A 15,227-nucleotide genomic window follows, 5' to 3' on the forward strand; every position below is an offset into this window, starting at 1 on the left:
CTTGGTGCTGCACGTCTCCAAGGCTGCCAAAAGCGCCAGCATGAAGGCCACCGGCCTCCTCGGCCGCATTACGGAGTTCCAGCGCCAAGGCCGGGACCTGGGGCACCTCCTGCCCTATGCTCAAAAGTGGAACGCCGCGGACATCACTCCGGCGACCCGCGGAATGGGCAAGGACCGGCTGCCGGCACCTGATCCTGTCGGGGATCGGTGTTCTGAGGAGCACTTCATGCGGCTCCGGGCTGCCGTAAAAGAGCTTGACAGCGCGTGGTACGATTCCACGAACAATCTGACGGTATGTTCTACTAACTTCCAATCTTTGCCGGTTTCTTCGTTTCCGGCTCTGTTTTATCTTTTCCTTAGTTTTATGCCGGTTTCTCTCTTGTCTATCTTCCCAGTCCCCGAGTTTTGTGGTGAGAGCGCAGCTCTTAGCGCAAAACTCAACTTAAGATTTTAGCATGAAACCGGCACTGCCAGTCCCCGAGTTTTGTGGTGAGAGCGCAGCTCTTAGCGCAAAACTTAACTTAAGATTTTAGCATGAAACCGGCACTGCCAGTCCCCGAGTTTCGGGTTAAACATCTTCTCCTTAACACATAATTTACCTTAGAAACGCGCAAAACCGGCACTGCCAGTCCCCGAGTTTCGGGTTAAGAACCTTGTTCTTAGCGCAAAACTTATCTTAAAAACGCGCAAAACCGGCACTGCCAGTCCCCGAGTTTTGGGTTAAGAACTTTGTTCTTAGCGCAAAACTTAACTCATTTCTTCTTTTTCTTGAACAGGTCACCGCTGACACTCGGAAGGCCCTCTTCGAGGAGCTTTTATGGGAGCACCGGGAGCTCGCTGAGGCACACGACAAGTGCCAAGGTAAGTTTTTTATTCTACCGGCATCTTTGCTACCGGAAACCTTTTTTCCTTGTGACACTTACAATTTCTGTTCAACAGTGATCCCGGAAGCTTCCATCGACGCTCTCAAGGAGCAGCTCGCCACGGCCCAACGTACTATTTTTTCCTTTCTCCTTTGAACTTGGTTTCTTTTCATTTTTACTAGCGTAACCTTGCTAACACTCTTTTTTCCGGTTACAGGGGAGAAGGACGAGCTCAACCGGCAGCACCAGGAGGAGCTGAACGCCCTCAAGACCAGCTACCAGGAGCTCAAGTCTCAGCTGATTCAGCTGGGGCTTGACCACGCCAAGGCCCTCAAGGCCGCTGAAGTGACCGCAGCGGCCAAGTTGGACGAGGCTCTGGAGGATGCTTCCAATGCCACTGTGGTGTTGCGGGCAGAGCTGGAGGAGATGGCCAAGGCCCGGAAGGGCGCCGAGGAGAAGGCCGCGCGGCTGGAGGAGGAGCGTAAGGAGTGCGATCAGCTGATCCTGCAGACCGACACACTTGCCCTCCGTAAGTTGTTTTCTTTTACACTTTGACTACTGCATACGAGCCTTTTTTCCTTCGACCCCATTTTTCTTTCCGCTATCTTTCCGTCCGGTCTCTCTTCTTCCGGATTCTTTTCTCTCCGGTCTCTTTTTCTTCCGGTCTCTTTTTCTTCCGGACTCTTTTTCTTCCGGACTCTTTTCCTTAAGCTTTTTCTTTCTTTGCACAGGCCTCTTTCCGGACTCGCAGAGGTACGCTGTCAAGAAGGTCGACGCGCAACGCAAGGACAAAGGCCAAGTGGATCTTACTGTGCCATGGACGCCCAAGGACCATCTGGTCGCGCTTAACGCGCGGGTGTCCCATATGCGCTGCGTAGACCGCAATCTTTCGGACATCCCTGATGTAGCTACTCAGCTATACAGGACTTTATGGCCTGGCGAGGAGGTGCCGGACACCTTCTCCCTCATCAGCGACCGTCTGAAAGGTGCCGGCAGGAGGATCCGCGAGTGGCAGTGCTCTGCTGCCCGCGCTGGAGCGGACTCCGCCCTCCGCGTCGCCTGCTCCTGGTACCCGGAGCTCAATCTGGACGCCCTTACCGGCGTGCGCGAAGGCGCAGAAACGGATCTGGACCCGATCCTCTCCGCCAAGCGGCAGGATCGCGCGTACCGCATCGCGGAGTATGCCGACATGCGCACCTTCATCCCTCCCCCTCCTGGCGTCACGGATTTTCTCGACGAGGAGGAGGGTGAAGCCGAAGAAGAGGTCCTGGGTGATGCTGATGCCGGTGCTGCTCCTCCGGAAGCCCCTGCTGCGTGATTACTTTCTTTGAAGTGTTTGCTCATTATATCTGTTGGTCCTGTTGCTTTAAGACAATATCTGTTAAATTCTGCCCCGGAATGCCGGGGTCTATGATGTAAGACTCTAAGTTTGCCTGTGGTTGTGCTACAACATTTCCTGCCGGTAAATTATGCCGGTAGCTAAGTATTTATGAGTTTGTCTTAGCATAATTGCTTTTGGTTCTGCTTTTATCCTGCACTGCAAAGATTTCTCAATTGCTTCCGCATCCAATTTGATGCATACTTGGTTCTTTTGCCTTGGCTCTGCCTGCCTTCTCTGGGCGTTCTTTGGCGTATGAGCACAAGGTTCTTTCACCAAACAAGCATCTTCTTGAACTTAGAAATAACTTTGAAATTTTGCAAAAAACCGGTTCAACCGGGGTTAGTTAAATTTTTCGGATTGTTCTTTCCTGCTCTCCCTTTTCGCAGTTCATGTGCTTATCCCCTACCGGTTTATCTTGCTTGCCATGAAGCCGGTTTGCGGACAGCAGCAGAGTCGAAGACTCCGGTAGGATTTAGCACACTACTAAACCGGAAAGAAAAAACATTCAATAAGCAACCGGTAAACTGAAAAAATAAACAGGTTACATGCAACTTAAGTTGGGGTAGTCCCCGAGATTCACTCAAGGTTCCGGCATCTTTTATTCATAGCATATAAGGTACAAAAAGGAACTTCTTACACCACCACTTCATGAGTAGAAAGGACGTAACAGAGCTACGTTCCATGGACGCTTGCTCTCCTCTCCGGACCTGTCCGCCTTTCCTTTCTTCCACTCCTGTGCATCGATCAAGTAGTATGCATCATTGTGAAGCACCTTGCTTACAATGAAGGGACCTTCCCATGGTGGCAAAAGCTTATGCCGGCCTTCAGTGCGCTGCACTGTGCGAAGTACAAGATCTCCTTCCCGGAAAACTCTTGGGTTAACCTTCCGGTTATGATAGCGTCTTAGGTTTTGCTGGTAAATGGCTGTTCTTGCCAAAGCCAGCTCTCTTGCTTCTTCCAGCAAGTCGACATCATTTTCTCTGGCCTCCTTGACCTCTTGCTCAGTATAGAGCTGTACCCTTGGTGAATCATGAATGATATCGGTTGGTATCACCGCTTCTGCTCCATAAACCATGAAGAAGGGAGTGTATCCGGTAGACCGGTTTGGAGTTGTTCTTATACTCCACAGTACTGATGGTAGCTCATCGAGCCAACATCCTGGTGACTTTTCCACCGCATCAATGAGTCTAGGCTTGATACCGGAAAGCACCAAGGCATTCATTCTTTCTACTTGGCCATTGCCTTGTGGGTGTGCCACTGAGCACAAATCCAACCGGATGTTCTTTTCTTCACAGAACCTTTTGAACTCACCTTGAGCAAAGTTGGTTCCGTTATCGTTGATGATGCGTGCGGGTATCCATACCGCAAAATGACATCTTTCAAGAATTTCACAGCTGTATGCCCATCACACTTTGCGATAGGTTTTACTTCCAGCCACTTGGTGAACTTATCCACCATGACCAAGATGTGAGTCATGCTGCTTCTTGCAGTTTTGAATGGTCCAACCATGTCAAGGCACCAAACAGCGAATGGCCATGTTAGCGGTATTGTCTTTAAACCGGATGCTGGGGTATGGTTTTGCTTGGCGTACCTCTGGCAGCCGTTGCATTTTCTTACCAAATCCTCAGCGTCCTCCAAAGCAGTGGGCCAATAGAACCCATGCCGGAATACTTTTGCTACTAAAGCCCTTGATGAAGCATGATGCCCACATTCTCCTTGGTGAATTTTCTCAAGCATTTCTTTTCCTTCCTCCGGTTCCACACATCTTTGAAGGACACCGGTAACGCTTCTCTTGTACACCTCACCATTGATGAATGTGTAAGCTTTGGACCTTCTTTGTATCCTCCTTGATTCATTTTCGTCAGCCGGCAAGGTGCCGCTGATCAGGAATTCCTTAATAGGTTTAACCCATGATGGTATCTCTCGAACCAAAAACACCGGTGCATCTATCTCCATGCTATCTACCAGCATCGTTTCTTCCGGTATGGGTACACCAGTCCCCGAGCCTACCGGAGCAGTCCCCGAGCTTGCCGGAGCAGTCCCCGGGTTCCCTTCATCGATATCCATGGGTACTACGTGTGACTCCGGTACAAAAATTGATTCTGATTCCGGGCTCGGCTTGATCGATGGCACTCTTAGGTGAGCCAAAGCTATTCCGGGAGGAATCTCTTGCCTAGATGAGCCCAACTTGGACAAAGCATCCGCGGCTTCATTTTCTGCTCGCGGCACATGGTGAAACTCACATCCTTCGAAGAATCCGGCAATCTTTTGCACGTGAAACCGGTACGAGGCCATGTTGGCATCTTTTGCATCCCAATCTCCTGAGCACTGCTGTACCACAAGGTCTGAATCGCCATAGCAAATGATCCGGTGTGCACCGATTTCTTTTGCGACCTTAAGCCCATGGATCAAAGCCTCATATTCAGCGACATTGTTCGATGCCCTGAAATGTACTTGCAAAACATACCGGAGGTGGTCTCCTTTTGGTGAAGTAAGCACCACACCGGCACCTAGACCTTCCTTGAGCTTAGATCCATCAAAGTGCATCTTCCAGTATTCTATCCTCTGATCTGGCGGTTTGTATTGCATCTCTGCCCAATCAACAAGGAAATCAGCCAAAGCCTGTGATTTTATGGCATCTCTTCTTTCATACACCGGCACGTATGGTGATATCTGGATCGCCCATTTTGCGATCCGGCCGCTGGCGTCTTTGTTGCACATGATGTCGGAAATTGGTGCTTCACTCACCACCTTCATGGGGTGCTCCTCAAAGTAGTGTTTGAGTTTTGTGGCGGCCATGTACACGCCATAAGTCATTTTCTGGAAGTGAGGGTAGTTTTGTTTTGAGAGGGAGAGCACCTCGCTCAAGTAGTATACCGGCCTCTGGACGGTTTTTTCTTCCTCTTCTCTTTCAACCACAACCACTACACTCACAACCCGGTTTGTTGCTGCTATGTATAACAGCATAGGCTCCCTTTCTAGAGGTGAAGCCAGTATGGGTGCTGTGGCTAGCATTGTTTTTAGCTCCTTAAACGCTGCGTCTGCCTGAGGGGTCCAGACGAACGTGTCGGATTTTTTCATGAGAGCATAGAGTGGCAGAGCTTTTTCTCCCAACCTGCTTACGAACCGGCTCAGCGATGCCAAGCTTCCGGTAAACTTCTGCACATCTTTTAATTCTCGAGGGATAGCCATTCTTTCTATTGCCCGGATCTTTACCGGATTAACCTCTATGCCCCGGCTTGAAACCAGGAAACCGAGCAACTTGCCGGCAGGGACACCAAAGGTGCATTTTGCCGGATTGAGCTTCATCCGGAACCGCCTTAGGTTATCGAATGTTTGCTTGATGTCATCGATTAAGGTGTTCTTTACCTTAGTTTTTATCACGATGTCATCCACATAGACTTGCACGTTCTTTCCGATTTGATCAAACAAGCATTTTTGCATACAGCGCTGGTACGTTGCACCAGCGTTGCGCAAACCAAAAGGCATAGTGACATAGCAATAAGCCCCGTGCGGGGTAATGAACGCAGTTTTTATTTGATCTTCCTTTTTCAAGGGAATTTGGTGGAAACCGGAATAGGCATCCAGGAAGGACAACAACTCACACCCAGCAGTTGAATCAATCACTTGATCGATTCGTGGCAAAGGAAAAGGATCTCTTGGGCAAGCCTTGTTCAGGTTGGTGTAGTCGATGCACATGCGCCACACCTTTGGAGCTTTTGCCTCCAGGTTCTCATCTTTCTTCTTTTCAACCATTACCGGATTGGCCAGCCACTCTGTGTGCGTGACCTCCACAATGAACCCGGCAACAAGCAGTTTGGTTACCTCTTCTCCTATGATCTTTCTTCTATCTTCAGCGAACCGGCGCAGTGGTTGCCGCACCGGCTTGGCATCTTTCCGGACATTTAGAGAGTGCTCAGCCAGCTCCCTCGGAACACCTACCAAATCGTCAGTTGACCAGGCAAAGATATTCCGATTCTCACGGAGGAAGCTGACGAGCGCGCTTTCCTATGCTTGGTCAAGGCCGGCACCGATACGAATGGTGCGCTCTGGGTAAGCCGGATCCAGCACAATGTTCTTTGTTTCATTGGTTGGCTTGAATGTCGGTGTGCCCATGTTTTCACTCATTGCCGCTAAGCTCATTTGTGAGGATTGAGCCAGCGCAACAGCTGTCTGCATTCTTTTCTTTTCCTCCGCGATCACCAGCGATTCTGCTAGGTTTGATCCGGCAGATGCAGTTTCTAGTGAGATCTTATAGTTTCCCACCACAGTCAATGGCCCACGAGGTGCCGGCATCTTCATCTTGAGGTAAGCCGTATGAGTGGTGGCCATGAAAGCAGCCAACGCCGGTCTCCCCAGCAATGCATGGTAGGGACTGTCTAGATCCACCACCTCAAACTCCAGATTTTCCACCCGGCAATTGTCACGTCCTCCAAATGCCACGTCCACCCGAACTTTTCCTATCGGGGCACAGGACAAGCCAGGGACGATCCCATGGAACGTTGTGCGCGTTGGCTGAAGCATGTTTTCTGTTATGCCCAGCGTTTGCATGGTGTGCTTGTACATGATGTTGATGCTACTGCCATTGTCTATCAGCACCTTGCTGAACTTCACTCGAGTTTGCGGCCCTTTCATGATCGGGTCCACAACAAGAGCATATCCACCCGGATTCGGCATGATCTTTGGGTGATCCTTGGATGACCAGGTAATTTCCTGATTGGACCACATCTTGTACTTTGGAACTGCCGGCATCACAGCATTGACCTCCATGGAGCGCCGGTGTACACTTTGCCGGTCTGTTGGCTCAAGACAAAGACAACACAAAGACAGATGCGGATCTTCGTCAACAGACCGGCCTACACGTGCCGGTGGACGTGGCTGGTTATCATTTTGCTCCACCCCGTTAACTTGTCGGTATCGCTGCCGGTTTGGCTGCACCGGTAAGGCGTTTGCCCCGGTAAGTGGTGGCGGTGGCGGTAGGCTGTTGTTGCTGCTGCGGCATGTCTTGCGGTGGCCGCGCATCTTTCACCGTTCCTTTTGCATCAAGTACTTGGTCCAGGTACAATCCTTCGTCGATGGTTTGACGGATGTGCCGGATTCGGCGTGTGCCACCGGCAAGGTTGGTCCATGGCAGCTTCCATGGTGTATTTTGCGGGTTCTTGCCGCTTTCTTTTCTCGACCTGTGGTTTCTTTTCCACCCATTGTTTCTTAGGACCCGCCCATGGCTGCGATCCGGTTTTTGCCTCTGGGTCGTCGCTGGCCTCAAAGTTTTCCCGCACAAAGAAGAACTTGTCGCGGACCGTACCTTCGATCCGGAAAATCTTCTCTTCTTTTGTTATTCCGGTTGTCCCGTGTCGTTCGTGGCGCAGCTGTTCCGGCTCGGCAGACCGCCGGGCTGCGTTGGGTCTCCCAACGCATAGCTATCCGCCACACGTATCATCTCGCTAACGTTGTCGGCATGTTGCGCTGCAACTTTTGCCACAACGGTGAACCTCTTCGCATCCACCGCTAAACCAAGCAATGGCTTGTGCCTCGATCACCCCTTCACAGGAGTTCCTTGTGGTGTTCCACCGGGCTAGATAATCCCGGTCTGTTTTGTTCGGCGCTGCACGCACAGAGCAAGTTGCTGCGGCCTGTTTGGCCTCTCGATAGGTGCCGCTGAAATTGCTCACAACGGCCTCCTCACAATCCAGCCAGCCATTTATGCTTCCTGCCGGCCAGGTGTTTAGCCAGATTCTTGCCGGTCCAACCAAAAACGATGGTATGATCCTCACGGCCCAACGCCGGTTTCCTCCACCTGCTACGGTTCCTCCACCGCCGCAACGTATACCGCGGTCACGTAATCCGCGAGCCAATCTTCCGGCTTTGTGGTGCCGTCATACGTCTTTGTGTCACGGGGCAACATAAAGTTGCGAACCGGTGGTTTTTCTTTCATGATCCTTGGGCCAAAACACTTTGGACCTGGAGGACCTTCCTCCTCGATCATTTCGACAAGTATACTCTATCCAGACGGTGCCTCGCATCCCTTTCCGGTAAGTATCTCTCTCCTGTGCGTTCTCCCAATGGGTTCCGTGATGCGGCCGGTCTCGTGGAATCGGCTTCATCGTAACATTCCGGCATCGCGGCCCTTGCCTGCCCGGTACCTTGGGGGATCTATTTCCTCCTCCTCGTACGCTGCCCTTGCAGCTCGATAGTTTTGCCCGGTCTCATATCTACCGGCATGATTGTTTCCGGCATAGCCTCGGCGTAGCCTCGCTCTCGCCCTTGGCTTTTTCTACCGGCATCGTGTTGCCCGGCTTGTTGCTTTCCGGCAAGAACCGGATCGTACACGATCATTCTGCTGCGCATTCACTTCTTTTTCTCTCCTTCTATCCGGATGGGGACGAAGCCTGCCCATGGGACTTGCTACCGGCATTCTTTGTCGAACGCGCGGATTTTGAGGCCGTCGCCTTGTTCAGCTTAGCCAGCTGCTCAGCATTTTGCTGCTCTATGGTTTCCAAAGCAGCTCTCTAACACGCTCTTGTTGCTTTACCGAGCCTCTCCGGAAAGCGACTCGCACAGCTCTACCGCAGCCTTAGCAGCTTTTATAGTTTTATCCGGCTGCTATACTTAGGCTTTTCCACGATGCTAACAGATGCAGAGGCGCTCTTGCCGGTAAGAATCTCTTTGCGCAAATCTTGATCTAGGTTGCGAGCTTTAGCCGGTTTTCCGGCATCCTAGCAAAGCATGCGCGCTAACGTAAGCAAAGCCATGGGCAGCGTTATACTCACGTACGGTTAGGTTCAGCTCGCGCCGCGCCCGACGATGTCCTTGCCGCTCTCCGGCATCTTCGGCGCTGCGCCTCCAGCTCCGCCCGAGCCGCTGCCGGATCGATGTTCTGCGCGATGGGGGTGGCGAGGACGTTCATCGCCGCTGGAGCGGTGTCTCCGGTGGCGCGGATGATGCTCCCGCTGCGCCGCGCCGCGCTCCGGCGGTGGCTTAGCCGCACGGGTCGAAACCGCGCGACCGGCACCTTCAGCCGCAACCTCCTTTCTGCACCAGCCACACCGGTCATCATTACCTCGACGCTGCGGCGGCGCGGCCAAGACAGAGCCATCTTGGCGGGTCCGGTGCCACCAGCACCGGCGAGAGGCGCCGGCGCACGGGGACGGTGCCGAAGTAGACGCGGTGGCTGCCGAACTCGATGATGCGGCCGTTCTTGGGAAGACGCCGCCGTTGGCGAAGCAGCCCGCGTTGTCGTTGATGAAGTCCATGGCGTAGATGCTCGCACCAACGCGACACCGTACGCTCGCCGGAGACCTCGAGGACGCCCGCCCGAATGTGAACTCCATCAAGCGCCACTTCATGCCCCACGGTGGCGCCAACCGTCGTCGTGGTGAATGCAGACGGATGCCATAGGATGGCTTAGATTGGGGCCGAATGGACGCAAGAGGATTCGGGGGAGGGTTTGCGATCAGGTGGGAAGAGATTCCGGATGGTTTCCTCAAGAACTTGGCCAAGGCCAGAGGTTGAAGAAGAACGACACAAGGAAAGACTCCCTCTAGATCACCATGTTCATAGATTCACACAGGTTACAGGCTCTGCCTTCCTACATACACGCGTACATACCTCGTGCCCGCAAGGAGGGCTGCCCCCTCTCCTTATATAGGGGAGAGGGTGGCTTACAGTGCAAGGAACCCTAATGGCATCTTTGACTGGACAAACTACTTTACAGAGTTACTGTACAAAGCTACTTTAATCATGAGTGACGCCGGAGTCCTCTTTAATCAGGGCTGCTGATGTCCTCCGGCTTCTTTGGACATCACCTCTCTCTTTGGCGCCAGGGCTCTGAATAAAGTTACTTTGCTTAGCTCATCCTTGTCTTCTTGCTCAAGAGAATCTTTGACCAGTCCTGCCGACAGGCACTCCTTTCCGGTATCTTCTATACCGGTTTCCGGCATACCCCTTTGGGGATACCGGCTTAGCCTTGCTCTCCCGGATTCCTGCTAGGCTTCCGGTAAAAACATTAAACCGGTATCTCGATGGCTCAAACCATCCGGTTTGGCATGCCTTTGGCATACCGGGGGTTATCCCCCCAACAATCACGAGGCAACAACTGAACATATTCCTTTTCTATCTCGTAGCAACTCCGGTCAATTCCAGACGGTGGTGAGTAAAATCCAGCTTAGGACGTTACTGCTTTTCTTCACCTCATAGTCGGATTTCTTGAAGCATCCTGGGATTGAGGCGTTGGCTATCTAACACAGAAAGGAAAAGGATCTGGATCTAGGAAAATAAGAAGCAAATCCCATAAGAAATGACTCGTGAGAGTTTGGTGACCGGAAGCAAATGACATCTCGAATTCCTTCAAAAGCTGGGCGATGGGCGACGAGAATGGGCCGCACGCAGATTGCTGGGAAGCACGAACATGGCTGGAGCTCCGGTCCTAGAGCGGCTCCAGGACGTCGGCGTGGGGCATGGACAAGCAGCCAGGCAGCTTGACGACTGTCCTAGGTGGCGGAAGCGTGACGGGAGACGGAAGGCCAGACCCTGCCCGACCACAAGCAGGAGCACCGGGGCGGCGGTAGGACGACCGGCGGCTGGATGCCGGGAGCCGCAACCGCGGTCGCCATGACAGGCCGTTGGGAGGTTGAGTAAGGGGATTTTTCTGTGTGAATAGAAGAAAAAATAAGTGAACCGGTATGGTGTCAATTTGGTGGTATTATGTGGTTTGGTGGAAGGGTAAAACGGTAAAAGTGATGACGGACGAACAAGAAGCCTTATTTTCTTTATTATTAGGTATAGATTTGCGAACTAAAAAATTACAAGCTACAACATATTTAACACTGATTTTTTTGCAATGTAGAAATAAATTAATTGAAGAAGTTATAAACCCGACACAGGTCCAAAAAAAAGTTTTTTATAAATTCCTCTCTGATTCTATCCCATCGTTGTTATTTATAATCTGTTCTTAAGCTTTACTGGTCATTTTAGTTCTAGCCCTTTTGCATGACATGCTAGGGAACAAACAGTACATATCTACTTCGTAAGCTATTTAACAGAATTGATTGTACAATTACCATCAGTTCAATGCACATTAGAATTGCAGATCTAAATCTTCCAAACTCGAGACATTTTTAGGACTACGTGAGTTCTTGTGCAGTTTGCATCTTTGTATATGCATATTGATAGTATCGGAAACAAAACTGGAATAAGATGGTACCGAACAAGAAAGCAGCAAACATGATAGCAAAATTTCCAATTGTAATGCACGTCAAATACATCATACTTCTACAACTTGAAAAGAATAGGAAGCAGCAGAAGCCGCACAATGTTCTCAAGCATCAGGGTCTATCACGTGGCCGTCATCAGCACGGAGCGCACCTTTCGTAGTAGCATTAAGCTGAACTGATAAAATGATGAAGGCATCGCGAGCGTTAACCAATTTGATGTGTAGGATACCTGCAGGCTGCAGCACGACGCTCAACTCCATACTCCTGCGGGACGACATCTTCATTGCATTTGGACCTCAGGAGTGAAATTCATACCCACGACGGCTTCGATCGACAAACATTCCAGTGCCTGCCTCACCTTTGTTGCAGATCATAGCGCAAAGCACCGTGCCGAGATCGCAATAGGCACACGCAAAGGGTCAAGACCTGGCTGTTCAGATAATCAGATGAACCTCCGTCATGAGCGAACACAACGGCAGATCCACAGTGCTTACCAGCGGAGGGGACACACAGAGAGGCGTCCACTTCAGGCAAGTCGTAGCACCGACCTCTACCAATAGGGCAACCAAGATCTCCGCATAAACCACCCCGCCAACCACGCCAAAGCTCCCCGCCACCCAATGGTAGCAAGGCAGAAGAAGAGAGGAACAGTACACAGGCTCCAGATCGAACACCGCATGAACAGGGCTGAGAACCACACCACAAATCATTGGCGCAGACATGATGCATGCCTCAACTCCGGCCGCCGCATCACATGGCAGCCCTGCAGATCGTTTTGCGCGCGGACAACGTGGAGGACCTCAAATCGCTAGTCGTTTTTTCCCGTGCATTGCCTCAATGGTCGTGTTGCCTCTGCAGCTAACTTCGCTGGTGGTGTCCTGCAACCTAGCTGCACCCTAGCAGGATCGACGGCCGTATCCGCAAGTCCCCGCGCTTCTCTCCGGCGACTCTGTAGTACTCTGATCCCCGATGGCATCGGTGGGGCTTTCCACTCGTCATCGAGATCCTCCTCAAGCGCAGCTTCGATGTGCTCGACGTGGCCGGCATATTAAAGAAATCAATCAAGCTGATAAACCGACGGACATCGTGTATAAGTAGAGGGGTGACGTGAGGCTAGGCAAGAAGCCATCGGATTATATTAGAGTTGAGGCCTGTCACGGCACGCAGATATGTGATCGAGGGCGCCGGTCTCCGGAAGCTTCGCGCGGTGCATACCATAGTCACACGACATTGTACGGAAGGAAGGAGTGGGAGGACGTGGAAAATTTCGTGAGTTGGATGAAACGGACGAAACCTGGTGGGTTGGATGAAACGGAAACGCTTCTCCCTTTATTATTAGGTATAGAAATGGAGTGAATATCTGTTTCAAAATATACTTTTTATTTATTTTATACTATACTATACTAAAATTGTTAATTAGATAGGGGAAAACAGGTCAAACAAAAGTTGGCGAGGTAAAAAAAAAAAAAATGCAAACAAGACCAATCCGATGCGGGGTGTTGTTCAGTTATGCGGCCCATGGTGCACCGGATGGACGGGCTTGTTGGTATAGTAGAGATAGCGGCATCTGATCAAAAAAAGAAAAAAAGTAGAGATAGTGGTAGTCCCGCTGCACCGGGTCCAGGGTGTGTTTGCGCGGTGTGTTTGTTGAAGCTACACATCCACCGTCCACCGGTCGCACGCTCCGCATCTAACGTTTGGCCATCGCTCTTTGGATGGACCCGTCTTCTTGAGCGAATCGAAGTCTAACCAGATCCCTCTCCTCTTCTCTCCGTCCCTAAAGGGAAAAAACAAATCCTCTCCCCTTCCATCTACACCCAGCCGACGCAAACCCTAGGCCATGGATTCGGGCTTTGCCATCATGGATTGTGCCGGGATAAACCCCAAGTACGCCGCCGGGCGAGAGGGCTGGGCAACCATCAAGTGTGCAAGTAAGCGCGCATACGGATGCGGGGATACCGGCAACTCGGCGGTGCAGGATCTAGATCTCCTTTTGCACCAGGGCGATCTCGAGAATCTGTCATCCTCCCTGTCCGTCCATGCGGGCGACGATGTTTTTCGTTGGATCGACCAGGTAATCGCGGAGAAGAAGGGCAGGCCAGCGGCTCCGGGCAAGGATCGCTACTTCATGTCCAAAGTCGAGATCGTTGACAAGGGCCTCATCGTCGTCACCCTGTCCTTCTCCGAGTATGGTGGTTTCGATTACTACCTCGTCTTCGACTCCTTCGACAGGTCGCTCTCCATGATCCCCTACATACCAGAGTGGGCTGCCTGCTATACCAAGTGTCCTCTCCCTCTGCGCCATGAAAGCGGCTATTCCCTGGTCCTCATCGGTGGTGAGTTCAGCTTTGGCCGAGAGGGGCCCAAGAAATACATCTGGCAGTGGTCTCCGATGGCTGCGTCGTGGGGCAGCATCCCCGACTCGTGGCAGACCCAGAAGCTGTGCCTCCCTTCTCAGATGAACAATAAGTTCTTCTCCCCCGACGTGGCTTTCTCGTGCAATGGCTTTGCATTCTGGACCGATCTCGCGCTAGGCACTCTGTTCTGTGACTGCAGCGCCCTGCTCAGCGAGAGCTATCTCGTGAAATCCAAGTTCATCCCGTTGCCCCCAGGGTACCAGCTTGACCGTCATGAGGAGGGTATATGGCCGGTGGAGGTGTACCGGACCATGGGATACGTTGGAGGTTCTTTCAAGTTCGTCTCCATAGACAAACCTCGTGATCATTGCGGAACGAGGGTGAAGGTGTGGACTCTGGCAGCACCTGGCCCTAGCCATAAGTGGACCTTATACTCGGAGTTCCGACTGAAGAAACTGTGGAAGGACTTCAAGATGGCTGGATTGCCCAAGAACTTGCCCATGTGGCCCATGTTGAGGGAGCAGGAAGGGTCTACTCTCTACCTGATACTGGCTGACAAAACCCAAATAACTGGGCAAAAGCATTACCTTTGCCGATTGGATATGCCCACTCGGAGCCTCCTGCAAGCCAAACTTCTCGCACACACGTCGCTGATCCTGGGCCCTGTTAAATTGCCTTCTGGTTTCTTCAACTGCCTCGACCCTCTTCCTTCCAGCCCGGAGCCCATGTGGATGGATGTTTGATAAGACGGATCTCTCATTGGTCAGGTATAATTCTACCAATACTGAAACCATCATTTGAACTATGTAATTCATGCATCTTAAAACTTCTTGCCTGTCTAGTACTAGTCACCCGATCTAAGTTCTAGATTGTTTTGTTTGGCTGCAACAAGATGATTCAGGCTTTTAAGGTTTGTGTTGCAGGGTTGTTGATCCTCAAATGCTATCAGCTACTATCCTTTGCTGCTGAAGACCGTGTTTGTGTTTCCTGCTTGGATTCCCAGCTGGGTCTGTTGTTAGGAAATGATGCTTCACAAGTCATGTCTTACCAGTTGATGTTTATGTTCTGCATTTTAAAGACTTATATGTAATGACTAAAATGGTGCTTGTCTTGGAGTTATTATATCAACAATCGAATGCTCGTGTTCTTTCTATCCAATATAAAATGCTGTTAGTGTAATGAGTTGGTCGTGCAAAAGCGTTCCTTGGCCCCTTAATAATTTTATACTGTTCTTTGGCAAGTGCGGCTGTGTCTAGAGAAGTAGAGATTACCCACAGTATTTGAGCTTTGATTGCTTTAGAAAATCTTTGTGCTTGATTACTGCTACCACAATCATGTCCTTATGGTCAATGCCATGAATCATACTTCCAATTATGCTAGAACACTCCCCAGATATGTTTCTTCTTTTGAGATA

General features: G+C 51.1%; 1 protein-coding gene across 2 annotated transcripts; it reads left to right on the forward strand.

The window, feature by feature from the left end:
• Positions 1-13,179: 13,179 nt before the first annotated feature.
• LOC127298607 (uncharacterized) lies at positions 13,180-14,992 on the forward strand. Of its 2 annotated transcripts, none has more exons than XM_051328457.2 (2): positions 13,180-14,580; positions 14,724-14,992. In XM_051328457.2, exon 1 carries the CDS (start codon positions 13,297-13,299, stop codon positions 14,554-14,556), a length of 1,260 nt encoding a protein of 419 aa, XP_051184417.1. In that variant the 5' UTR covers positions 13,180-13,296; the 3' UTR covers positions 14,557-14,580; positions 14,724-14,992. The 2 variants fall into 2 exon arrangements, with proteins under 2 accessions (XP_051184417.1, XP_051184416.1); XM_051328456.2 differs by having other exon boundaries at positions 13,182-14,580; positions 14,737-14,992.
• The last annotated feature ends 235 nt before the right edge of the window (positions 14,993-15,227 follow it).

Source organism: Lolium perenne, chromosome 5 (assembly GCF_019359855.2).
Source record: "Lolium perenne isolate Kyuss_39 chromosome 5, Kyuss_2.0, whole genome shotgun sequence".
NCBI classification, from domain to species: Eukaryota; Viridiplantae; Streptophyta; class Magnoliopsida; order Poales; family Poaceae; genus Lolium; species Lolium perenne.

Coding starts and splice junctions, on each gene's coding strand:
- LOC127298607 (XM_051328457.2), top strand. CDS start 13,297: ATGGATTCGGGCTTTGCCATCATGGATTGTGCCGGGATAAACCCCAAG.